Below are 26,337 nucleotides of genomic sequence, written 5' to 3'. Positions count from 1 at the left end.
ACGCAAATTGCAAGAAAGAATAGACAGCGGAAAGCACCATGAAACAACTCAGTAAAATACATTTATTGACAAAAAAGTTTTCTTTTTAATTTTGCACACAAAAATATCAAAATACTTTACAGGGCTTTGAAATCTGAATATTGTCAATTTGTTTCGATCAGTTCTGTCAAACAAATTCACTGTACAACGACAACAACGTGCTTTTCTTCTTATAATTCCATTTCATTTATCTCTTTTTTTAATTATTAATTCATGGGAACAATGCATTTTAAATGATGCATAGTTATAACTTGGTATTTAGCTATACATTTGAGAGACATCACTGCATTTCATGCAATCCATATCCTAATAGCTGACGTCTCATTTAGAGCCAGGTGCTTAAATGTTGCAATACATAAAAGATACACAGTACGACATTCATAACATGGAATATGTCTGTTACCCAAACCTCAAAGGAATGAATGTGTCTTTACACAAACATATTAAAGTTTACAAGTTATTATTAAAATAATAATAATATATATATAAAAAAAAGTCATAAAAACCATTTACATTTGGGCTCGCAGGGCCCCAGTGCAACATGACAAAGAAACCGCTTCAGCAAACCTTTGCTCCACTCTTTGAGTCTGAACTTTTTCTTGGCCGAGAGGAAAATCCTAATGACGACAAACCTTCATCTTGCAGTTACACTAATAAAACATAACCAACGTTCTCCTTCTGTCACTGCTACAAGTACACATGCCTGGCAAAAGAATTCAGATCCTTAAACTTCTTACAACCACAAACTTCAATGCATTTTATTCAAATTTTTATGGTACAAAGGGGCACATAATTGTCAGGTGGTTTTACAGAAACTGAAAAATGTGTCATTGAATTGTTTTCAATCCCAACTACTCTAGCATGCCAAATTAAATCCAATGAAACCGACTTCAAAAGTCACATACTAAATAAACGGTTTAGATGTGTGTCATTTAATCCCAGTTTCTGTTTACAGGTTCATACAAAATAACTTTATGAATGAAATAATTTCTTATTTATCTTCTATTTACACTGAATACACTTCTTTTGTGTTGCTCTGTCAAAAAAAAAAAAAAAAGATTAAGAAGTTTCTTGTAGCTTCAGACAATCTGATAAAAGTTCAAGAGGAATGAATATTTTTTACAAGGCACTGTCTCACAAACCAGGGAGATGCTTGAATCTGAAACAAACCTATCACCGACAGTTTGGGAGACTTGCAAACAGAAAGTAAACAGCTCAGAAACTCAAGTGAGAGATGTAAATTAGAGAAAATCGACGTGTAGGTAAAACCAAGTCAAACGGGCTACGGTCGAAGAATCAGAGTGGAGGAAGGTCAGCCTCTACGACAGGGTTTCGCTGTCGTCTCAGTGCCGATAACAGTCACATTACGCATCAAACACTGCTATGTCAAAGAGTTCAACTCTTTCCTATGACTGCAACATGTGCTACAAATGACCGTTTCTCAGTCTTCTGAAGCACAACAATAAACTAAAGAGCTCTGCATGTGAACACAAAAGTCACAATAGAAAATGATTTGACACTTGACCATACGGTTATTCACAAGTTTTCACTGTTGAAATCTTCAGTCAGCTATCAAAAGTATAAATGAGTTTAAGAAGTTCATTTAAAAACAAACAATAAAAGCCTCCATGTGCCCGAGTTAAAAACAAAACCTATCAAAGACAAAGAGGACAGAGTGAGCCTGTGGGCTGCTGGGCTCTCCCTGTAAATCTACCTCATTTATTAAGGCATTATCTATCCAGTATTGCTAAAAGAAGAGCTAGTTAAGAGTTATCCATGTGTGAAGGTAACACAAAGAGCTTCAGGACAAGAGTGCAAAAAATACTCACAAGTCATAAACCTCCTCAGTTCGTGGTGGCCCACTGTGCATCCTTCAGAAGGGAGTCTGTGGATGACTAAACATGCGCACTCGTTCAGGAAAACCCAATGATTCCCTTTCCAAAAAAATTTGGTTTCGTCTGTTTAATCTCGACAGCAACTGGAAGGATATAAAAGACGGAAGGAACTCTCATCGTGGGATGGAACGAAACAGCAGACGTCCCTCACTGTCGACGGCGTGCTGCTTGTTTATTTTTCAAAGTTAAAATCGAGTGAATGCCACGTTTTTTTATTTTGTTTTTTTAAATTTTTTTTAACATTATTTTTAGGTGGTCATTCCTATCCACTGAAGGCTGCTACGGTAATGACTCTGCACAAAATAAACAACGGAGCACAGCTGGCAGAAAGTTTGAGGTAATAACTAGCTTAATGAGGAAACGCCACTAACAACACACCAACTTGTCTACATCTTATACTTAAGTGCCAGCGCGAGGCCGAAATGTTCAAAGGATGAGGACGAAACAGGGTGAACGCAAACGGGAAGACGGAATATATCGAGGAAGACAGCGGGAGGGTGCCGGAAGTGCTTCCTCGCGGACCGACTGGAAGCGCTGGTTTGCGCGGCGGAGGGAGATGTCAGTGCTCGAGTAGTCAGAGCCAAACTCTTGACCTTCATATCAAATGTCAAAATTAAAAAGCCCACCCGGCTCCTGCAGCAGTGAGCTTCATAAGCAGCCCCCATTGGTCAAGCTAACAAAATAGTGCAATTTAAAGAAGAGACCACTGTAGTCATGCTCTCTGAAAGCTGCCTAAATGACAAAGACAAAAAAACCCATAAGATGGACCTCTAATATGAAGAGCTTCAAAACACACACACACACAAAAAAAACTTTACCTTAATGTCACGTTTTACATTCATAGAAGTTTGTCAGATGAAGATGACAGAGGAAGGAGAGACTTGAGAGCCCAGAACTTCACAGAAACCGCCGATTCTGACGGGACGTCGTCATCTGAATTGGACAGGGAGCAACGGGGAAAAACACTTCAGCCGTTCTTGTCTCCTGCCTTCTCTCCGGCTGTCTGGGGAAAAAATGTCCGAATGCAATTAAATAGCAGGAATTATTTAGAATGTCTATTTATTACTGTTGATCACCAGAAACGTTACTGTATTTTATTGGGATTTTGGCTGGTGATAGACAAAACATAACCCATAATCATAATGTGGAAAAAAAATGAAATGCATAATTCTTATTTTTTTTAAGTATTTCGTGGATTTGTATTCTGTAACCTTGAATCAGCTTTCAGTAGAATCACCTCTGGAAAGTCTTTTGGACTTTTAAAAGTACCAGTGTATAATTTTTTCACTATAAAGAGGCATTTCTCTCTTGGTATTGCTAAAAAAAAAAAAAGGTTGGTTTTGTTAATATATGCAATAGTAACACTTGCTTTAATGTGAACCATAATTCATTTTATTTGTATATTTAGACTTAAGAATGAAAGAAAAACATTTACAAGAGCGAGAAAAAAAATGGAGGTAAGAGAAAACATGTGGACAGAGTGATAAGAAATAAAGTCTAATTCTTCTATTCTCTTCTTTTTCTCCCTTATCCTGAAATAGAAACCAACATCAAATTCAAATTTCAGGCTTTGTAGAAACCCTGATTGATGTTGGAGGATACATCTAATTATAGAAAAGATATTACTCTATTTCGGAAAGGTCATACAACAAGGATTGTGCATCACTGCAGCTTTTAAAAAATCCTCTAAAACAACAGAACAAACATTCAAATGTCAGAAGAAGATGAATAAATATGCCTGTTTTCTTTCAGAAAGGTTTGGGGCTTGATCATATTGACTCATTGCAGCAGCCATAGTTTTAATCCTCTGGAGGAAAAGCTCAATCATGGCTTGTTGGCTTGAACCACGATGGATTCAGCTGTTCTTCGGGTTCGACACGTTATGAAATCCTGCAGCAATACTCACCCCAGGTTTGTGGAGCACATTGTCCTGAAGACCAAAGAGACCCCCCGCTTGGCTCCCCTGTAGGGGAGAGGCGGTTGCCGATGACAACAGGTTGGGCGACTGGGAGATCAAGGGCGAGTTAGGGGTTGAGTTGAGCGCTCCCGTCAGCGTGAGGCGCTGCAGCTCCCTCTGCCTCTGCTGCTGCAGCATCTGGCACAGCATCGCCTGCTGCTCCTGGAGGAGGAGGAGAGCGCTGCAGGTCAACTGATCTGTGATCAGAACAAAACTGCCGTTTCAATGATCACGGAGGCCAGCAGCCGCGTTTGAAAAGCAAAGAGAGGGAGAGAGCGATAAACTGCAGGGAGCCATGCAACCAGCTCGACGGAGGTTACAAAGGTTTAGAGCTACAGAATCATCACTTTGCTCTGAATGCTGCGAGATTAGAAGAGTTTGAGACTTCTTGCTCCAGATGCACTGCAGCAAACCTTAAAAATCTTTTTTTTTTTTTTTTACCTGTTTTTGTAACAGAACAAAAGTAAGAAATCTTCAGTCCCCTTATCGTGACAACTACTCAACTTCACAGTCAAACAGGAAACAAACTGGTTTCTATAATTAGAGTGTCAAAGCGCATGACTGGTTGAAACCCCAGCAGACTTTCAGCAGTTTGCAAGTCAAATAAGCGTTGCTGCATCACTTTGGTGAAAGAAACACTCTATATGGGAGGAGGCAGCTGTGCTTAGCACTTGGGGTTTTCACTAAGCAGCACAGTTTGCAACTTGTGCTGTGATCAACCCACATTTATAGAGAGCAACTACATAAAGTGGATTCTGTAAACTGAGACCAGGGAGACTGGGATTATGTGAGCTCTATTAAGATGTGTGAACATTTGTTAGGGCTACAATAGTAATTAAATTGGTTTAACCGCCATATATAATAGCAACACCATCAAGGATGAAGACAGTAAATGTAATTTTTTACAATAAGAAATAGATAGTACTAACTAATAATAATGATAGGCATTAAAGTCAATAACAAAAACAAAGAAAGTAATCATTGAAATTACAGTGATGAACATAAATATTTCTACACATAAAACAAATTATAGAGTAACATCTGACTAAGTGAACCAGTATTTTTAAATGCCATCCCTTCCTGTTGTACCTAGCAGACCTGGTTTTTGAGGAGATGGAGGCAACTACACTTCCTCAGGCTACAAGAAGAGGCGCGGTTTCTCTTTTTAATGACTCTGACTGCATTCACACGATCAAGAAATATGAGATGAAGTGACAAATGTAGTGCCACTACCGGTGTGAAGTTCTGTGAGGTGAGGAACTGCTGGAGCTGCTGCTGCTGGTCGAGGAGAAGCTGCTTCTGCTGCTCAGACAGAAAAGAAGACCTGGAACAAACGAAAACACCAAGTCAGCTCACAAAGCAGGCAATGACTTCTCTGGTTAAAGGATAAAGTGTAGTACTGGTTTTTGTTCAAACCAAAACAAAGATCAAGGAGTTCAAGAGTGCCCTGCAAATAGGTTCACGTTTCCACATTTTGTACTTCTTAACACCCCATAAAGCTCAATGTATTTTACTGAGAGTCGACATGACAGAGCTACATAAAGTGCATTTCTGTGAATTGAAAGTAGCCACGTGATATTGTCTACCCGGCTGCACAATATAACGGTGCGTTCACTCCAAAAATGTTACGTGCGTCAAAAAAGCGCCAGACGCTTCAACTTCGACGTGTGTGAACTATGAATGCGTTTCGCGCGTCTGGTTTACGATCAAAGTCTATGTGGCGGCGCGTCGAGGGCGTGTCATACATGTCAGCTCTAGCCGTTGTTTTCCATTGGAAGCTCTTTACGCTTCAGACCCTCCAAAGGCTTCAAATTGTTCAAATTTTGCCACACCAGACGCTCGAAGCGCGCTGCAATGGCCCTAGACGTGCCTCCACACAGACTTTGAAAACCGAATGTGCCTGACGCTCAAAACGCTTTTGGTGGGAACGCACCATTAGAAAGTCTTCTGCTGGCAACTTTACTATTAAATTTTGCAATGGTAATGTGATTTGTGCCCATTTTCTTCTTTCCTCTCTTTCTCATCTCTAACATTTTGGTCAATGCCATTTGTGTCAGATATGAGCACAAAAAGCTAGTATTTTGAGGACCACAGTTCAAACTATTATTAGTGACAAAAATGTTGAAAACAATTTATTCTTTTTTTCTCCCTTTTTATGCAATAGTTGATGTTACATCACACAAATCCCCAATAAAGTACATCAAAGGTTATGGTCGTAATGTAACAAAATACGCAACAATCGAGGAGTGTGAATACTTTTGCATGACGTTGTCCTTGGTTTATCAAAGTGGTCTACAATGAATTAAAGCTCATCTTGTGGATCAGTGCATCTCTAAGAACAACAACAACAAATGGAAGCGAAGCGGCTACATACGGGCTCACGTTCTTAGGAAGCTGAAACCCCTGGGCCAGCGCCTGGGGGTTGAGCGGAGGAGGCTGGGGGCGCAGGGCGGGGAGCGACGGCTGCTGAGCGCTCTGCACGGGAGACTGGATCACGCCGTTCAGACCGCCCAGGACACCGTTCATGTTCAGCTGCGGGCTCCCTGCGATGGACGCGATGAGCCCACCCGCTGGCAGAGCAGAGGCGCCGGACTGACTGATGCTCCCCAAAACGTCGCTGGGCCCTCGGTTCAAACCGTTCAGCAGGGGCTGGCCGAAGGAGGCGGGACTCTGTTGAGGAGGGGGGGTACCCTGGAAGGAGAGCGACGAACTGCTGCGGGACGGACTATTAGAGTGGAGCTCCTGGATCAAAAACACAAAACTGACTGTTAGCTATTTATTGCATATTTCCTTTATCGTAAAATAAACAGACAGGAGAGATTATTCTCCTGTCTGTTTGATAGTGATATCGCTGCTGGAGTGTTTGGTGATTTCGCAATAGAAAGTTGATCAATATCAACAGGTAATGGGTCCAATAGAATTTTCAATAATTTCACTGAACTCTGATCCAGAACTGCACAGCATTCGGGGGGATGTAGGCAGAGGAAAGCCGTTAGCCGCTCAGCCTCTCATGGCTAGCTGTGCAAAGTGGGTGGCAACAACTAACTCATTCACTCACTGTTGACTAGTGATCAACAAGTTGTTAGTCAATAAACTGTTGAGTAAGTTGCGAAGCAGCAGTTTCATGTTTTCCCACTACGCTTCATAACTCCCTAACAATAAAAAGAACTGTGTGGAGTGATGGGAGAAGATGAGTACAACAAGTGGAGAAGAAACTGTGGATAAAACAGAAAAGGTCACCAGGCTGGCAGTATTTCAACTATTTAAAACACACACACACAAAAAAACCCCCAGTAATAATCGATATCAACTGATACAAAATCATGACTCGTTTATCAGCCATGCTGCCCGGCCCTATGAAGAAGGAGGAGAAGTTTCTCACCTCTGATGAGGTAACAAAGGAGGTGTCATTCAGGAAGCAGCTTTTGGAGAGGGGACTCTTATTGGTGCTCAGGGGGTCTAAGGAAATGAGAGGAATATTCACAGGGTAAAAACTACAATTTCTAAGTTTACCACAATCTATTATGTTCGGTAAAGCCACAGCAAAGAACTATGTTAGAACTACTCCATCTCTCTTCAAGCTAATCATATTAACATTCTGGTGCTGCTAAACGGAAGTGGGAGTGTTAGAAGGCTCTATGGCACGACGAGGGGACAGAATCCTGAGGGCGCCAGAGATGAAGAGCCTAACCTTGAGAAGATGACAGAAAGCTGATCTGAGAGGATGAGTGCAGGCCTGGTCCGGTGTGGATGTGGGGCTGGAAAGGCAGCGCCAGCTCAGTGTTGAGCAGCTGCAGCCGCTCCCTCTTTGCTGTTAAGCTGAGGATCTGGTCCTGGAGGCGCTGGTTCTCCTGCTGCAGCGAGTGCAGAGACTTCAACATCTCCACAACTGAAAGAGAGAGAGCGTGAATGTCACGAGAAACTTTCAGTGACGGGTGATTTCCAGAGAGAAGAAAGGTTAGCGAGGGTGATCAAAAAAATATAAGCGATAACTAGCCAGTGTTTCTCTGGGGTCAGAATAGTACACAGTTGTGGATGAAACTCATCCACAAGTTCAATTTTACCAGGTGAGCTATGTGGGTAAGTTTCCACAACCTTCATGCATAAGGCTAGCAAAACTGTGTTTTTGGCCATACAGATGTTTTTTATTTTTATTATATAAAAGAAGTCTAGGTTTTTCCTTTCAATCTTCACTTTACAATGACAGATTATATTGGGAGCTGCAGATACCCATCTGTCTGTATTTGTCCAACCAGATCTGCACCGTCTGCTTAGAAACAGCCCTGCACGTTACTAAGAAATATCCACAGAAAAACGTTGCCAGCAGAAGCAAAACAAACTTTACTGAAGAGTGAAGCTTTGTGTGCTGAGTCAGACGTGTTTAGAAAATAAATGAAGAAGCTGGCAGATTTTAGTTGGTGTCACAACATGTTTTTTTCTTCCTGGACCAACAGAATATCAAGGTTAAATTACAGAAACTCATGCGCTCAAAGCATATTTAACAAGTGTACCGTAATGGTAAACTCTGAACTATCCACTGCACAGATATTGAGTTTTCAAGCATTAGTTGAAATCAGATATCAACATGTAAAAGACACATTTTCCACACCATTGGACAATAAATTTGGCTGTTCCCATTTTAGGTCAGTAAGCATAATTATTTAAATGTTAGAATAAAAAAAGGGAAATTTTTATTATGTTCTTCAAAGTCAGAGGATCACGTCCACCAACATCACAATGTCGTTAAACAACGTGGGACAACCCTAGATGATTATGTCAAGACCTTGTAATCTTCTTATAGAATAATTCTTCTTGGTTATAATCTCCGGATGCCTTAAGGTGCCATATTTGTCTCTTAAAACTGTGATATGCAAGTAAAACCAGTATGGAAAAGTCCAGAGGTCACATCTATTCAAGAGAGACGGTTCTGATTCCCAAGGATGAAAAACTTGATTTAAAATGTGCACGCCTGCTGTGACAGACAACGTTTTACAACCAAAGAAACTAGAGACAAAGAGACCAAAATTTCAAAATAGCAAAAAGGCAAAATGACCTGCACCCATTTGAGGTCTATTGCTCAAGGGAAACTAGCTTAGCAAGCCATGTATGGTTTTTAGCTCTGAATCAGTTGGTCATAAAGTGGCTCCTAAACTCAAAGGAGTGAGTCGGCAGGATCCTTACACTCTGTTACCACAATAAACAAAAAAAAACCAAACAAACATTATTTAAGTTTAACTGATCGAGACTGAGACCAAAATGATTCCAACTACTCACTGTTGACCCCCATCTCTCCGTTTCCGTGTTTCTCCAACAGGAGCTCGATGTGGGAGCTTGCAGGGGGAACGTTCTCAGGACGGGATCTGACTCCAGAGCCCAGTCCATCTCTCTGGTCAAACAGGAGAGGAAGACAGCTCATGGGAGACCTGTAGAGGGACGAGGACAAAACTGGTCAGACTCTGGGTTATCTTTCATTTTAACTCCAGCCTGTCACCTCGTTGGTGATCCAGCTCTTATTTTCCAACGAGCGACTACGAGCAAACCAAAGTTAAAAAAACATATATGTTGTTTATATTTATTGTATAATCAATTCGACCACTAAGTAAAATATTAAATTGTTAAGTAAAAGAAAAAAAAAAAGAATTTTCAGCGGAAATAAAATATACAATAAATATATTGTAAACTGTTAATTTAATAAAATACGTTTTTAAAAAAAAATGTAAATAATAACTATAATTTGGGTAACCAATCAGATGCCAACAATAAAAGTATGAAATATTTCATATGGTCATGCAGCACATGTAATAACTAAAATAAATTGCTAAAAATGTAGCAGTGATCATTTCATTATTTTCCAAAGTATGTAGTAAATTAGAAATCAATAAATTATTATATATAGATGTATTTTTCTTATTTACAGATACATTAATATTTTGACCTGTAAAAAGTTATTTAATGACTAATTTATTTACTTTATTATCACATTTTTAGGCCTTTTATGCTTCTTTGTACTGACCTAGAATAGTTATGCATTTAAAAAGCTAAAATAAACACAGATAGAAAAACGCAAAGACGTACTGTGAGGAAAGACTCTCTCTCGGCGAGTTTCCCTGACACTGGAAGCGGCAGTCATCAATGTCGGACTCTGACAACCAGAACAGATAAATTACCAACAGAACGACAGCTTGACTAAAACTTTACTGTGTTTAAATTTTAATAATTAGATGCAGAGTAATTACCAGTGACATACAAGAGTATTTTTGCAGGAGAAAATGAAATACGCTTGTTGTCACCTGGCAATGAGGTCTGGCCTTGGCTCAGTAGTGACGGCAGTGTCGAGGCAGTGGAGAGACAGCTGGCAAAAGGCTGAGAGGAGTTCAGACTGTAGGAGGCGCTGGAGCTGGAATGGACCTGAGAGACAAAGATCAATGTCAGACAGACAGACAGAAAGCCTCCGTTGGTACTAAAAACCCACATTGAGGCCAGGTGGTTCATATCTTTGTACTGGAGGAAAATGGATGTACCCTCAAATCATATGTGGGTGAAGGAGATGGCACGTTTTGATTGTACTGGAACGACTCGCTTGTACTGTCAGAGGAAAGGGAGGAAATTCTGAAGAAACGATGACCGAGTTTGTGAGCATTATGAAGGAAATTAACTAAGAAAATGATTAGTGCTGAGTTTTTTGTTTGTTTTTGTTTTGTTTTTCTGTAATGGGTGCTATTTATTTGCTTTTTATTCTTTTATTATTTAAATTTGTTTACTTTCGGTTGTTTAATGTAAATCTCATGTCATTTGCTTATTTTGTAATATTAAAAAAACCAACTATAAAAATATTGAATAAAAGAAATGCACATCTGTGAAAAATTGATCTGGCTAAAACTAGATTTAAATTTCCAAAATGACATATAAAAATTTTAAAAAAGTGAGAAATTCTACTGATTTCTGAACAACGCAGAACATCCCAATGATAACTGAGCAGAACTGTGCTCCATTTGTGAAACCAATGATGGATTACTGAGCGTCTGTTTCACCAGGCGTCCTTAATTCTCGGTTTTTATGATGTTGTTTGTTTGCTAATGTTCTCTAGCGCTGCATTTCCCAACCCCGGTCCTAAAGGCAGCCTGACCTGCATGTTTTAGATGTTTCCCGTTCAGATGATTGCAATTCAGCAAAAGCTTGTTAATCAACCATCAATTGAAATCATATGTGCTTTGTGTGAAGCACTCTAACAGACCTTTGAGGTCTTCACAGAACAGCTGCCTGTATACTGAGATTAAATGAAATGCTGAATTTATTTACATATTTTCTAGCCATACTGATCACTCAGTGTTTTACACTGTAAACAATTATTTACTGATCTATAGGCAACTTGGGGACACATCAGCGTAGGCCAGCAGGAAGCTGGAATCTGTTTTCTTTCAAGCTTGTGCAGCACTTTGATCAACTGAAGTTTCTCTTTACTGATTAGAAACGACGATGACTTGAGTTTCCTGACGGTGTCTGAGTGAATTTTCTCTGGCATACCTGCGTGTTTGAAACAGCGCTGACAGACGGAAGAGAGAGTGAGGAGCCGTGAGATGAAAGCAGTCCTGAGGAGAGAGGAGTGCTACACATTGCTCCTCCTAGGGACAAGGAGGTGGCGCACACTCCTCCACTGAGGGAGAGAGGGGTGCTGCAGACTCCGGCACCAAGCGTGAGAGGATCCTTGAGACTGGAGTAGATACCTGAGTGAGGACGGGAAAAAGGAATCAAATTCAAAAACCTAGGAGGAAACAAAAAAACCCCAAGGGTTTTTTCCTCTCTTGTGTGCAAGTTGTGAAGCTCAAAATCACATAAGGGACCCAAGAGGCTGAGTCGGAAAGTAGGCCAGGAAATGTGCAGCTCACACAGCAAACCATATCTAGGACAATATCTCTGCCTCACAGATTCAACAGTACTACGAAGCAGATTTACAAAATATAAAAGCAGTGTCATGAGGCTAAATCTGTTGATCCTGGATGGCTTTTCACTTCCTCTGTACCTCTGAGGTCATGATTCTCAGATAAGCTGATGGGTGTAATGGAAATACTTCGACAATTTAGAGTCGAGCTTGAAAATGAATACAGCAGAGTTCAAACAAATAGCAATGCACACACATACACACAGGATGTTAGAGGGCTACCACACACGCCCACCCAGTCAGACTCACCGGAGCCGAGCAAAGAGTTGCTGCGACCTGCAGAAAAACTCCTAGCAGAGGAGGAAGAAGAGGTTGTAGAGGAGGTGGGAGGCAGCGTGGAAGGGAAAGCAGGGTGGGACGATGATGATGGGCTCTGGTAGAGAGAGGAACTCAAGGCTGGGGGGGGCAGCGCTGGTGCGTCTGAATGGTGGTGGTGATGGTCCTCATCCCTCCGCTCTCGGTTCTTGCTCCCACGCGGGCGCCCCGGGCCGTGGCGGCTCTTCTTGTTGCTATGGTGCCTCCGTTCTCGGGGCAGCGGCGGGGGGGCGATCTTGTCCTTCATGCCGGCGTCCTCCAGGACGGGAGGCACGCTAACCTGAGAGGGCTTTGAGAGGGATTTGGAGGGCTTGTAGTCGCTCGAGGAGGAAATTTTGCGGATTTTGCAGGTGCTGCCCAACCCTGAAGAGGAAGTGATGCGCATGATGGAGCCAAAGGTGGAGATGGTGACTTTGTTCTCGAAGGGGCTCGAGTTGCTCTCCGTCCGCTCGTGGCTTTGAGACCCTGAGAGGGGGCAATCAGCCGGGGTCAACGCGGGGGGCTTTTGGTATTTACAGTCTTCCTCCTCCTCTTCTTCCTCCTCCTCCTCTTCATCTTTGTCATCTTTCTCTTCCTCTTCTTCATCCTCCTCCTCCTGCACTGCAGACCTCCTGTGGCGCTCCTTGCGTTTCTCTCCGTTGTGGTCGTCGCCTCCACGGTCGTGCTCACGCTCCAAGCGGGAGGAAGATGAGAACTGATGGAAATCCTGAGTGGCTGACAGGGATCCGCCTGCAGGAGCCACAAAAACAGTCAGACACAAACACTCGAAACAACTTTACACCGTGATGGAAATGCTGCAGGCAGTACCGGTGTTGAACGGGCTGGAGGAGCAGGAGGAGGAGGAGCAGCTTTTTCCGGTGCTCCCCGTCTTCTTACTCCGGTGACCGTGACCGTGGGAGCTCAGCTTCTTCGGCTTCCCTTCGCCTTCTTTGCTGCTATGATGTGTTGAAGATATCTATCCACGCACATCCAAAACAACAGAAGAGTGTTGTTTTGGATGTGCATCTTTAATAATGTTCCATCTCAGATCATGCTCAATTCAATGTACTTTCAGAATGATATATCAATCTGTTTTAACTGTTGTTTTTGCTTTAGGAGTAAACATAGTTTTTTAAAGTCAGTTAGTGCATTTACGCAACTATATAAATCAACAAAGAACTTTCATTACATCATTATATAACAGTAATGTGATGCTACTGCATTCTTACCAAAGTATGTCAAAAAACTTTAATAGTGATGGAAGAAAGTGTGTCAACTTGAAGCTAAATTGCATCATGTCTCCTTTAATATTTGGTACTAATGTGACCAGCGTGTCTTAAGACGGTCTGTGGTTTGGTTGTTTGTACCTTTTCTATACTGCTTGTTGTTATGGAGGAGCTTATGCTGTCCGAAGACTTCTTGTGCCGCTCTTTCTGGCGAATCTTGTCTTTATGACTCTAAAACACACACATTGTAGAATGGTCAGCATGTGTACAAAACAAACATCTGTCAACTTTACGGTGCAGAGATATACATTTCTTTCATTTTACCTCCCTGTAAATTCAGGATTAAAGTGAGAATGAATTTCCTCACTTTTAAAGTTCTTCAATAAAAAACTCAACTATCTATTTCATCTTGGAAATATTTTCTAGCACATTGACTTCAAATTTTAGATTTATTTCTGTAAAAGGGAAGCATTTCTCTCCACTGATCATAAATAAACTGATTGAACACATTCCTTCTCCTGCTTTGTTTTTATTGCTACCTTTTGTCTTTTCAATAATCTATATAGAGTCTTGATTATTGATCTCACTGATTGACATTCATTACTGACTGGCCTCACTATTTTTATAGCAAAAGCTTCACTTTAGTTGTTTCAATCCATCTCTGTCCTTTACAAAAAGTAGAGGAAAAAAACAAATTGACTTTATTCTGAGGAGAGAGATAGTCAGTTGTTAGTAAATACCAACTTACTCAAACTAAATCAAACCAAAGAGTTGTTTACCTTCCTCTGTTTATGGTGGTGATGTTTTTCCTGCGATGGAGAACTGGAGCGCCCACTGGGATGACTGAAGGAGCTACTAGCATTTTCGCTTGAACGCAACTTCTTCTGCTGTAAAAAACAAAAAACAAACAACAAACAAAAAGAAAAATAAGCTTTTCCTTCATTGTACATATTTTTAAAAATTACAATAATGACACAAAAAAAACCAACAACACAAATCTCTCCGAAAAGTAGGCTAAATACAGAAACAATGATTTTCTTTGTACCATTTTGTTGTAGTGATGCTTGCAGTAACCACAGTATTTAACGTTGTCAGCTTCTGGACCTTCTTCCTCACACAGCAGACCAGCCATCTGAGCACTGAGCAAAGTATAGCACAGGGTCATAGGTCAGAGTCAGGTTTCTACACAAGCCAGACAACACAGTTGAACCTGAGAGATCAGTCATGACCGAATGAGTTCAAGTTTATTCCGGATTTCTTCACAACCTAGTCAACATTTGGTCTTTATATTAAGAACATTCGGTTGCATTCAAAACGCGACAAGATAAATACATTTGACCATCATTCATTTCAATAACATGTAATGTTGATGCTGGTATTTGAGTTAAATTTCCATGTTCGATGATCCTCAAGATAGAAGTTTAGATAAGGTTTTTCTTCGCTTCATGCTGCGTACTGAGATCTGGCTGCACTATGTGGCAACAAGATTTGGACTATAAGTTATATATTAAAAGTATCAGAGATGTGCCTAAAATAAAGTCAGAGAAACAAAACGGTGTGAGGAGCTATTTCAAAGAAGACCATTTTCTACAGCAGACTGTTAATTCAGCCTGCTACTTATAAACGGAGTGAAAGGTAAGCAGGTAACAGGAAGACTAAACATAGTATAGAGAAACAGCTATATACTATGTACTGGGCACGCTGACAATTGTTTGGAAATTTTATAGTAAGGATCTACAGTCTCTTTTAATTAATAAACATTAAAAAATGTGGCTTGGAGGTATTAATGCTTAACAAGAAACTCTAGACAGTCTATAATGTTGTCTGTCGCCATTTTCTGTGTTTTAGAACTTTAGTAAAGCGCAATTTTAACGTGGCTGCTCTCTCACACAGATACAAGAAGAAAAAGAAAATACATGTTTCAAAATATATTCTGATTATCTTAAGAGTAGAGGCAATATTATACATAATTTTGACCCAAAAGCAAATGTTAACTTACTAAATGAATTAAGTAAATGTTATACAACAAGCCAGCTTAAGCTAACATGATAATAGCAGCATTTTTTTCCCCAGAACACACCAGTATTATCTGTTTTGACTGTTTGTTTACAAATGCCCTAAGAACAATTGTACTACTAATTTTGTTGTACAATTTACGCCACAATGACAATAAATCAAATCTACCTAGCAGCATTTTAGCTAAAATTAGCTTTTAAGCTAATCAGGACTGAAAAACTATAGCCAACTTACTGAATATGCACTTATATAGGATGCAGGTCTCCATGCTGTGAGTACCTTGGGGTTTCCCTTTGAGTTGTTTTAAAAATTCTTTGTACAATTATTTCATTTCAAATTTTTTCCCCCCTTCATGCAAGGGGAAATGCACCCTAAACAAAAATTTAGCTGGTTAGTTTGGCACTTTTTCCCCAAGTTAAATGCAACAGTGGAGTAAAGCTAACTAAAACTGAGTAAGCATACTTGTAAGATGCTGTCACTTCAGCTACTCCTTCTCTGGATGTCACAGACTCAGAACCTGAGAACCTGCAGGTGGAGAGTTCACTCCTAATAGAAAAGATTTTGTCTTCCTTTTTTATTATTCTGTGTTATTCATAACAAACAGATCACGTGGGAATATTTACGCAATTGTGTGTGCCTGTGTCGCATTGCGTGCGTTGAGCCTCGTGCGGGTCAGATGCTTTTTTCTTGTATGCCATGAGCTTCAGTGTGGCATTTTAGTATGGGTCAGGAACTGACCGCCAGGTGTGCGGTGCGACGTTGGCGTTTCTGTGTGCCACGTACATCGAATGAATGTGTATTTGTGGGTCAGGTGCTCCGTTTTTGTGCGCCACACATATAATGCGTGTTGGGGATGTGGTTGTGTTCATGTGGGTCAGGTGCGGTGATGGTTTAAATAATATCCTGCAGGCATCCCTGCAGGCATCTAAATTTACACAAACAATTGCAAACTTTGAATCTTCTTCACTTAGTAACCACTTCCTTGCCAAGCAGTGTTGCCATCAATGTAATTTGGTACCACTAAAGTATTGTGTTTAACTGAAAAAAGGTTTGTTTGTTTAGTCAGAGCAGATGAATAAGAAAACTAGACAATTACAATTCACCAGCAAACTCTTGAGACGCTTGTAGTAATTGTAGATTTCTAAAGATGCAAGGTACAAACAGAAAGTTCTCCAACCTCATCCCTTTTTGATTTTTTTTAAATTTATTTAACTATTTCAAGACAGATTTTCAATCTAAACACAAAAAAACCCCAACAACAACAAATCAATGCTATTTACTTGTCAAGAAAACCTGTCATTAGCTGAAATCGTCGTCTGCAGATCGGAGGTCTGTCAGAGCTTTGCTGACCAAAATGGATACAAGTTCCCCCGATTGTTGCATTTCTAGGTTTCATCACTGAATTTAAAGCTAAGGAGAAATAACAGTTCAAATCAGAGAGCCTTTTCTGAAATGGAAAATAATGTTAAATTTTGTACTTTAGTATTAAATTTAAGGCTGCTCAATTAAGCCCTCAGTCAACATTAATTGAACACACTGTAAGCAACTAAGGTACAAGAAAAAGTACATAAAGTATTCAAAAGGATGAATGCGGTACAGACAAATATGCTGATGAATTTTAAAACATCAGCGTATTTGTCTACACCTTTTGTCATTTCCTTTCATAGAACCCCATCACATGCTGAACATCAAACACAAACCTGATGACACTGCTCATCACTCACCAGGTAACGTGAAAAGCTTGTCTGCAGCCCTGCCTGTTGCAGGTCATGCAGGCTCCACAGGCCGCCTTGCTCTCCCTCCCATGGTCCTCACAGATGTAACACGTCTGGACAGCAGAGGACACCAAAGAAAGACAGAAATATGATTCATAATTCACAGCATGTGCAGTGTTTATACCAATGTGACCAGAGTAAACACATAAAAGGGAGTTACACCAAATAAAAGATTAAAGTTCTAATGTAAATGATTAGGATGTTTAGCAGATGAGGGTTTAAAACAAAATTGTTTGTTCAGGGTTTGATACAGAAGAACTGTTCACCAGATGTTTGGGGAAATTGGATCGTCTGTCATCACCTTTAAATATTTTTGGTGCTCACATCTACACAATGAATGCATTACTGCATGCACTGAACTTCTCCTGTTTAGGTCAGTGAAGAGTACCAAGACGATTTATTTTTGCTAAATGCCAAAGCTCAACGTTCTTTAAATGAAACTGTTTATATTTGGATACCTGGTATTTTGGTAGTATTAATTTTTAAACTTTATGGATTGGTTTAGATGCTTTGGATACCTTTTGACAAGCCTCTCCTGATAGTGTAAAGGAACTCCAAAAGAACAGGTGTAACTGAGTCTTTTCAGCTCTGCCCACAAAATTTTCTATGGTATCAGGGCTGTGTTATGGTCTCTCTAAAACATTGACTCTGCTGTCCTTACAGGGACAGTATTATGTATTTTCCAGGCACGTAGTGCCATTTTTATAGCACTATCAAGTTAGCTTTGGTTGTAATAACAATGCTGTAAATATATTACAAAACGTTTTACTACAAAATTTGACATCTTGAAATTAGGCCTCTAATTATGCCGTTTACAACCGTCCTGAGGGCTGCTGGACTACAAATTATGTTCCACCAGTTGTTTGCTAATTGCTGCTGATGCTAGTCTGAAGGAGCTGAATGGAAGAGTCATGGGGGAAGGAGGGCTCTGTGAGGCAGAAGCTTGCAGCTCCGAGGAAGAGCTTCGTGCAAAAGGTGGCGCTTTGTGGGATCAAGCGTTTAGGCACCGCCTATAACATTATACAGGATGACGTAGAGATCAAAAAAGTCCATTTTACATAATAAAAATTATGATATTGAGGGTGACAGTCCAAGCAGTTTGTAATTAATCTGCTAATATGATCAGTCATTGTTCATTTTAAAGACCCACTTGCGGCCAAGCTCCAGCTTCCTGGTTGATGATTTGAGATATTGCTGCAATATTTTCACGTAATATTCTTTTTTTATGTAGCCATCTATGAAGTGAACCAGTTCCTCTCACAGCCAAACACAGTAAATGAAAACATATTTAAGATTAGAATATTACTTCAGATCAATAAAAAACTATGTTAAAGATAGAAATGAAACGTGCAATACGTTGTACTTTTAATATGACAAATGGGCCTCTTCTCAAAGCATACTCTAATTTATTGAACATGACTGAACTCTTCTTTTATGTACACCTCTGAGTTAAATTTAACTTCTTCATAATCCCTAAAATTATTCCAGTAATCCCAAGTGACCAAAAATGGGGAATGTTTAGTCTGACGTTATGCCACGGACGGAGGACAAAGAAAGGTTATGCATCTTTCCAAACATTATATGCAAGTATCTGGTTTCAACTGTACATGTGGGCCTACAGGAGATGAAATGAGCAAGCTTTGTATTTGTCCGTCAGCGTTCCTTTAGCAAGCAGGGCAGGCTGGCAGGGGGCAGGAGAGGCCTAGCAACAGGTGCGAGACAAAGGAACAGCAGGCTCTTCACCTTTTTCACTCCAGCCGTCTCCGTTTGCTCTTTCTCTCCCTTTTCCCTCCATTCCCCACATCCCACAGAGCTCTCTGTTTCGCTCTCAGAGGATGACGCTCGTGCAGTGAAAAGCCGGAGACACAGCCGCACCGGGCATGTAAAAGGAAGAGTGGCTTCTCAAGTTTTCGCTGTCCATTGTGAGGCTGTCTAGGAATGCAGGCTGCAAAAAATCTGGATGAATGGCTCTGACGGGGCAAAGCTGCATACAATTTACTGTAGCTGACAGTAATATGAAACCAGGCCCTCAAACACTCACACATGTGTATTTATATGTAGGCATATGCACACAAACATCAAAGGCACTGGATTTCCAAAATGATCCTCAGATTTCCTTTTAGGAGAGCTTATCTGATACGACACATGTAGATGAACCGCCGGCCAAAAGTCTTCATTCACCTATTTGCCGTCCAAGGACCCAGGTTTTCAGGCAATCTGGTAAAATAATCCTAAAAAAATGTATCCGGTCCTCCTAAAGGTCCACCCCTTAAACCTTTTACTGCTAGTTACTGCCAGCATCAACTTATATTAAGGATTGAAAAGTAAAATTTTTCTATGTATAGGTTTTTTTTTTAGTAATGGTGTCAAAACCACTACAATTTACTGTCACGCTTTTAAAGAGATGCTGGAGTTTCAGTAACTAATTCCTACTGCTGTGTGTAGCATAGAGTACTGAAATGCTGGCCCCTCCCCACCTGTTGCTACACACTGCTGGTCGTCTGGCTAAAGAAAGATTGCTATACTGTTTGGAAATGTGGCTGATAAAAAAAAAAAAATCCCAATTCTCATTTGGAAACTAAGGTAGTGTTTCTATTGAGGTATTATTGTTTTAAAACCACCGTTGGCAAGCTTATAGCCACAGCATGTGTTTTATACAACTGACAACAGATTAGCAATCAGCAGAAATTTCAGCTAAGCAGCAGAAATCAAATTAATCTAAAGAAATTAGAATCAGTTAATTTTTCACCATCAGGAAATAAACATTAGATTTGCATTAATGCAGCAAAACTAAGAATTCACATAATTTGTGGTCCATCAACAAACATGAGCAACAATGCAGTTTTTGAGTTTAATAAGCTGTTTATAGTTTTACTAATATTTTAACTACTTACCTTAAATATTAAAACATAACTTAAACAAAATAAACACAAGGAAATTCTTAATATTTTTGAATTTGTATTTAGTTTTTAGTTATTGGTCTCTAATGTCTGTGTCCATAACTTGGTGTGCTTGATCAATTTGCTAGTGAACTTCCCTACTAAGGAACAAATAAATTACTATATCCCATTAAAATCAAGCAAACGTATAGGGACACATGCTTCATGAATCAAAAACACAACAACCTAAATCCCCTTTTTTCCAGTATTGTGTGTCATAGTCTTAGGAGGAAAAAATGCTATCGACAAAATCTGAATCTGCAGGTCAGCTTTCAAAGAAAACTGACTTTAAAAATCCGACAGGAAAAGCCTGGCTGGTGGATCTTGGTTTTAAATTAAGCCAGTTATATTGTGTTGTATTTGTTAAAAATATTTGTGTTAATGATAATTGAACCAAAGTATATTAACTCAAGATTATCAGAACGATGCACAATCAGCCAGCCATTAAAGACTGTAAACACGCTGTTTAAGGGGCACAGGAGAAGCGACAAGGGAAACCAAGTTAAATCTAATGAATAAAAAAAAAAATGTTATGGTAAATGTGCATCTTTGTTTCACGCTACTACAGCCTACATCTGCTTCAACTGGAAATCTTCCAGAGTTCCCAGAACAACAGCGGCCGTGACCTCGACAGACTCAGCTTAGGGCTTTTACAGGATGTGTAGGTGGGAACAAAGCAAACAAGTATGAAAAAAAATTCAACACAGAATAAAGCTAAGAGTGAATGGTACAATACACATCATGTATTGTACTATTCACTTGTTTTTCAACATTTGAGTCACTGCATAGATGTGTGGGGCAACATTTATGTGACCAACACCAAATCTTGTTTGTTTTTCAAAAATAATAAAAAATAAAAATCCTATATAATGTAGATTCCAGAGAGCAGTCTGTTCATTAATTCACTTACATTTACATAAAAAAAATAGTAGTGAGAGCTACAAACTATTGGTAAAAATCAACAGATATATACTTAGATATGAATATAGATATAGAGTTACTATCCAATAAATTAATGTGATTCTTTTCCAATCCAGTTCCTGTTGATTCTCCAGATGACAGTAAAGACTTTTAAAATACTATTTAAGCACATATTACTGTCCAAAATAAATATGTGTGGAGCCTTCTGCAGTACAGGTAGTTGTAGCGGTGCATCTCAACATCAAATGAAGTTCCAGCATGCATTTATCCACAAGCCTTACTTTTACACAACAAACCACGACACACACAACAACAACTCATTTATCACTTAAGGGGACCCTTTATCTTCACCCTCTCGCCATCCACATAAAAAAAACAAAAAAAAAAAACAGGCCAAATAACAATTTAAAAATCTCTTGCTTTAATCTTAGACTCACTATATATAATCATTTAATGGTCTTGGATGAAAGTATTGAAATTTTAACAGTGATTAGTGAATTAAATTAATGAGAACTTGTGCATTTGGACAGAGTGAATGCTGCTGTTCTTGTTAGTCAAGAACAGCAGCCAAACAACACAGTTTAGACTTCTGGAAAGGACAGCAGCATATTTTCACTTTCTACCTCAGCTAAACTCTCCTTCTGAGCAGAAACTTGTTGAATGGATGCAGAGCTACGCCTGGCCAGCAGATACACTGTTTAAATGTTCAATATTGTTGTTCTTATTCCTACGGCCACATTACATGATTGTTTTATTAAGTCTGACCAACTCTGAACCATTAATGCTCCTGGCATAAGATTCTCAGGACTGGTTTGTCACCCTGTGGTTCTATGACTCTGCAGTGGTACCAAAACTCTCCTTACAGTCAATGACACCCTTTTAATTTTTTGCTCGTTTTTTTTTTATTTTTTATTTTTTAATAAAAGTTAGTTTTTCTTTGGCGCCAAGAAGGTTTAGATATTGTGATCAACACCTGGACATTTTTTTGCTTTGACCCAATTTATCTTTTCCTTTGCCAAAGCTACTTCTCTTCAACTACAACGCGCTTTCATCACCACCGTGTCATGATAAAACCAAGCTGTATGATGTTCTAATCTCTGGCCTCCATAAAGCAAAACTGTGTTTTGTTTATCCCTGTTGGATAGAAATATGCGGCTGCTGCAACATCTAGGGATTTGTGAATAAGTGTTGATAAGTAAGCCAGTGAATGAAAAAAATATGGAAAAAAAAAAAGTTAGTAAGTTAAAATTGGTCAGTAAGCAGTAAAACAGATATGCTGTAATTTATTTTATTCTGGTTTATATGCAGAGAATTTTGTTCAATAATCTGGAGTGATGCAAAGAGAGACAGCTCTGCAATTCAGCCATTTTTAGACAATCATAGTTAATTATAAAATCTCTGATCTGTGCATCTCTAAACAACAAAGTAAAAAGGAGCTTAGTTCTCCATTCAACTCATCCTGCAGAAGCATACAGACTTATTTGATTGCAAAAAGTGAATTACTTGGTTTTGGGAACCATCTCTCTAACACTTGTTCAGTTTATACGAGTCTCCTGCAAAAACAAACTTGTATTATTCTAAGAAATTTTACTCCCAGTTTCTGCACAAGAAATGTGCTCCTTTGATTGTTTTTTGTAGGTCACTTTATCTTTTTTTAGACCTAGTTTGATTTTTTTAGTTTTTTTTTAAATTAAATCCCCTTCTTGCAAAACGTGAAATACGCATAGCAGATTAAAGATGGCACAGCACACTGACTGTAATCTCCAGGATTAACCAGTATATCCTAACATTCAGATTCCAGATAAAGCTCTACTCTCTAATGCAGCACTGATGCAGGTTTTCCACTTAGTTGTGCATGTTTTGTACCTTGAGGTATCTCTCATGTGGGACATACTGCAGGATGATGGGCTCCATGGTGAGAACGTTGGCAAACTGCACCTCAGGGATGTAGAGCGCGCACACTACGTGGGCCCAGCCTGAGCAGCAGAGAGATTAGAGGAAGATGACAAGGCTCTTTATGGAGGACTTTAATCTGTTTCAGGCGCACTGAGGTAGAGCTCAGAGAAACATCAGGAGAATTAAGGTAGACAGAGACTTACCGCCACTGTCTGTCCTTTTAAGGGCTCCATCCTTGTGGGGACACAGATCGCATCTCTGAGGCAAAAGAGGAGACAGCAGAGCTCATTGTGAGTGGAAAAAAATCAGTCATTGCTGGTGAAATGGGAAGAGTGAGACATGTTGGCATACTCACTACTCGTGCTGCTCGTTCCTGTGACTCGCACTTCCTACAGAACCACGGGCCGGTGGGAACCTGGACGATGCCGTAGCACGCTGGGACAAACACACAAACAAACCAAGTGACTCCTATTTTCCTGGGGTTTTTTTTTCCTTCTTCAGAAGGAAAAAAGACTTGGGGACAATCTTATTCGATCTGAATTTTGAGACAAGCAGTATTAGCTTCACAGTATCTGGAAAATATGGTGTTTCAAATATGGTGCAACAAAAAAACAAGAACCTAAATGACAAAAAATGTCCTGTGGAGAAGTTGGAGATGGGACGATATGGTCTAAAAATTAAATCTCAGATTCCTTCATACTAAATCTGATTTTAAGCAATTTTTTTTCTTGCTTACGTCTCTTAAAAATAAATTATGAATGACATAAAATATGTCTAAAACTTGCTTAACCCCTAGAGAGAGTTGACCTGAATTCAAAGTCCAAATAAAAAAAGAAAAGTTCTCCACCACTTGGGCTGCACAATAGTGTTTTAGCATCTCCATCACCAAAATTACTGTCAGGTGTCAACATAAAAGTGAGTGGAAATCTATTCAACTGGCTAAATAAATGATTGGTAATCAAACTTCATAGTCTTCAACATAATAAATGTTATTATGATATTGCACAAATTCCCACTGCAATGTTGATTGTGATTCAGGATTCTGTGCAGCTTTTGTAGAGCTCACAAAGATATATTTCTACTTGATTTTTAAGAGGAAATGATAAATTATTCATTAGCTTAAAATTAAACCAAAAATCTTACCAAATTTCGATTGCTTTTTTTGTAGTCATTTCCAGATTACTTTTCCACTGACCCACAGCCACACCAACAAAACCTCAAAATTACTCAAAATACCTGTAACAGTTTGACCAATGAATGAGACGTAAAAATGTCAGCATTTATTACTATAAAATCCTTAATTAATGTACTGAAAAAGGCTAATTGATTTTACAGAATGTTGTTTGGTACATCAAGAAGTGAATTTATGAATCTTGGTAAATTACAAGATGCAAGAATGTAAAAAAAAGAAAAAAAAAAGAAAAAGCAACTTCCATATGATTTAAAAAGAAATGCCTTATTGTATTTAAAACAATTTCTATTCTGCTGCTTCATAACTTTTTAGTCTTTACTGAGTTCATCCACAGCGGAAGACATGTTTCTTCTTCATACAGGATGCAGTTTGGTTTTAATAATCCTCATAAACATCTCATTCATATTTATAGGACGCTTTCATCTCAGCCATAAACTTTAAAGCTATTTCAGCCTTTAACTCAACAATCATAAAACCTAAGCACTTCTTGGTCACTTCAGAGACAAAACTCCATTTATCTTATAGTGCCTTGCAAAGTATTCACGTTGTCATTTGGCGGCCATAATCTTCAGCGTTACTATTGTAATTTTTGTTATGGACAAAGAAGTCCATAATCTTGGGTTGTATGTATTTTTATTTTCCATACGAACATAATATCTGTGAAAAATGGAGCACATTTGTATTCAAATCTGAATGAAACAACATTTTGTGGGAATCCTATTACAACCTCACCTTCCAGCAGGATTATTACACCTGATAGAAATACAGTAATTAGAGCAGGTAAACGAAAGCATATTGATGTATCAGAGCCCAATCTGTGGCAAGACTTAAAAATGGATGTTCACAGACACGCAGTCCAAACCTGACCAAGTCTCATTTCTGTTCCTGCGTGTTTTCCTCCATAGTTGTCCTGCCATCAAATTGTCCTATCTGAGCTGTGGCTGTCTAAAGCTCCTCCAGAGTTACCATGGGCCTCTTGGCTCCTTCTCTGATTATCATCTTCTTACAGCCAGATGAGCCTGATAGTTTATGCGAGGCCTCATGAAACTGTATTGCACATTGTGTACAAAAACTCGACAGTTGTAGTTTAAACATGCCTGCTATGTTCTTTGGTCTCAGTGATGTTCACTAACTGAGGCCTTCAAACAACAGCTAGTTACACTTGAATGTAAAAAATATATATAAAATACCACCATGCATGCATTTCTTTTCCACAACTTCCCAATTCTGCGCTACGTTGTGTTGGTCTGTCCCAAGTTTGTGGTTGCAATGTGAAGAATAAAATAAAAGTTCAAGAAGCGGATACTTTTGCCAGGCTCTGTAAATAATAAACATCGTAGAATCAAGTCTGATGATTTATTACATGGACATATGAGCTGCACCCAATTCTATGAGGTAAATAAAACAAAGCAAGTGTCCAAGCCGGCGGGCCTCACCGGGGCTGGCTTGTGGCGAAAACTGGTTGCGTGTCATGGACCCGAACGGGCCAGACGGCCACACACGGACCGGTCATGGAGGCACCATCCTTCCTTGATGTCAGCAAGCCTGCCTGGCCCTGAGCGTTCACAACAAACAGCACGCCTGCCTGCTACCCTGTCTACCCCTCCCACACGCTCGCAACGCGCACGTAGACAGAGCGAGCCTACCTCAGAGACCTGCCGTCCTCTGAGCGCCGCTGGCTGCTTCCAGCCGCCTGGCTCAGCGACCACAGCTGCCCGCTAATTATAAGCTAACGGCGGCTAAATGTTACCTTGGTGAACGGCGACGCTGCAGCCGTGTCCATCACAGTACACCAGCGGGTTCTCAGCCCAGCCTCGCTCGTCTGAACACACGCAGCAACCTCCGACCATTTCCCGCATGCTTCTCCCATATGAAGAAATAAATTTCTCCTCCCGAGTAACGGTCCAGACCTCGGCCAGGCCTGTCAGGTAGACATCCGGCACTTTAACGCTGTACCGGGCATAGTCATCTGCCGCGTCGGGCGCACAGGGGTGATTTTGCCGCAGCGGTGAAACCAAATCTCGGCGTGTAAAAAATTGCGCTGCTTCGCAGTTTCTACGCTTTCGCCGTGATGTCCTCCTCCCGTCCTCAGAACAGATGCAGTGCGCATGCTCACAATTTGTCCTGCAAAGGCATCAACTTGGGATCTGAATCAATTTTCTATCTTAACATTTTAAGCTCATAGCTCTATATGTCTTTCAACTAGATAAAATCACACATTTCACCCATCGCTCAATTTCTCTGTTAA

General features: G+C 39.8%; 1 protein-coding gene across 3 annotated transcripts; it reads right to left on the bottom strand.

Moving 5' to 3' along the window:
• Positions 1–41: 41 nt before the first annotated feature.
• On the bottom strand, positions 42–26,199 carry LOC122829038 (protein AF-17-like). Of its 3 annotated transcripts, XR_006370318.1 has the most exons (21): positions 25,840–26,199; positions 23,253–23,332; positions 23,101–23,155; positions 22,868–22,977; positions 17,091–17,194; positions 14,396–14,489; positions 14,130–14,237; positions 13,492–13,581; positions 12,953–13,100; positions 12,080–12,874; positions 11,416–11,615; positions 10,182–10,299; positions 9,967–10,033; positions 9,166–9,314; positions 7,583–7,780; positions 7,274–7,350; positions 6,266–6,633; positions 5,125–5,215; positions 3,841–4,053; positions 2,753–2,933; positions 42–2,666 (listed from the first exon to the last, which is right to left on the bottom strand). XR_006370318.1 is itself a non-coding variant. In XM_044113227.1 (20 exons), exons 1-20 carry the CDS (start codon positions 25,946–25,948, stop codon positions 2,832–2,834), a joined length of 3,276 nt encoding a protein of 1,091 aa, XP_043969162.1. In that variant the 5' UTR covers positions 25,949–26,199; the 3' UTR covers positions 42–2,831. The 3 variants fall into 3 exon arrangements, 2 of the variants coding, with proteins under 2 accessions (XP_043969162.1, XP_043969163.1); XM_044113227.1 differs by having other exon boundaries at positions 42–2,933; XM_044113228.1 differs by having other exon boundaries at positions 42–2,937; positions 25,840–26,198.
• Positions 26,200–26,337: the final 138 nt, after the last annotated feature.

This window comes from Gambusia affinis, linkage group LG04, assembly GCF_019740435.1.
Source record: "Gambusia affinis linkage group LG04, SWU_Gaff_1.0, whole genome shotgun sequence".
Taxonomy (NCBI): Eukaryota; Metazoa; Chordata; class Actinopteri; order Cyprinodontiformes; family Poeciliidae; genus Gambusia; species Gambusia affinis.
The sequence above is the reverse complement of the archived record's forward strand: the minus strand, read 5'-3'. Positions and strand labels throughout refer to the sequence as shown.

Coding starts and splice junctions, on each gene's coding strand:
- LOC122829038 (XM_044113227.1), bottom strand. CDS start 25,948: ATGCGGGAAATGGTCGGAGGTTGCTGCGTGTGTTCAGACGAGCGAGGC. Junction 23,333..25,839: donor CAGCGTCGCCGTTCACCAAG/GTAACATTTAGC, acceptor TGTTTGTCCCAG/CGTGCTACGGCATCGTCCAG. Junction 6,634..7,273: donor CCTTTGTTACCTCATCAGAG/GTGAGAAACTTC, acceptor TTTTTGATCCAG/GAGCTCCACTCTAATAGTCC.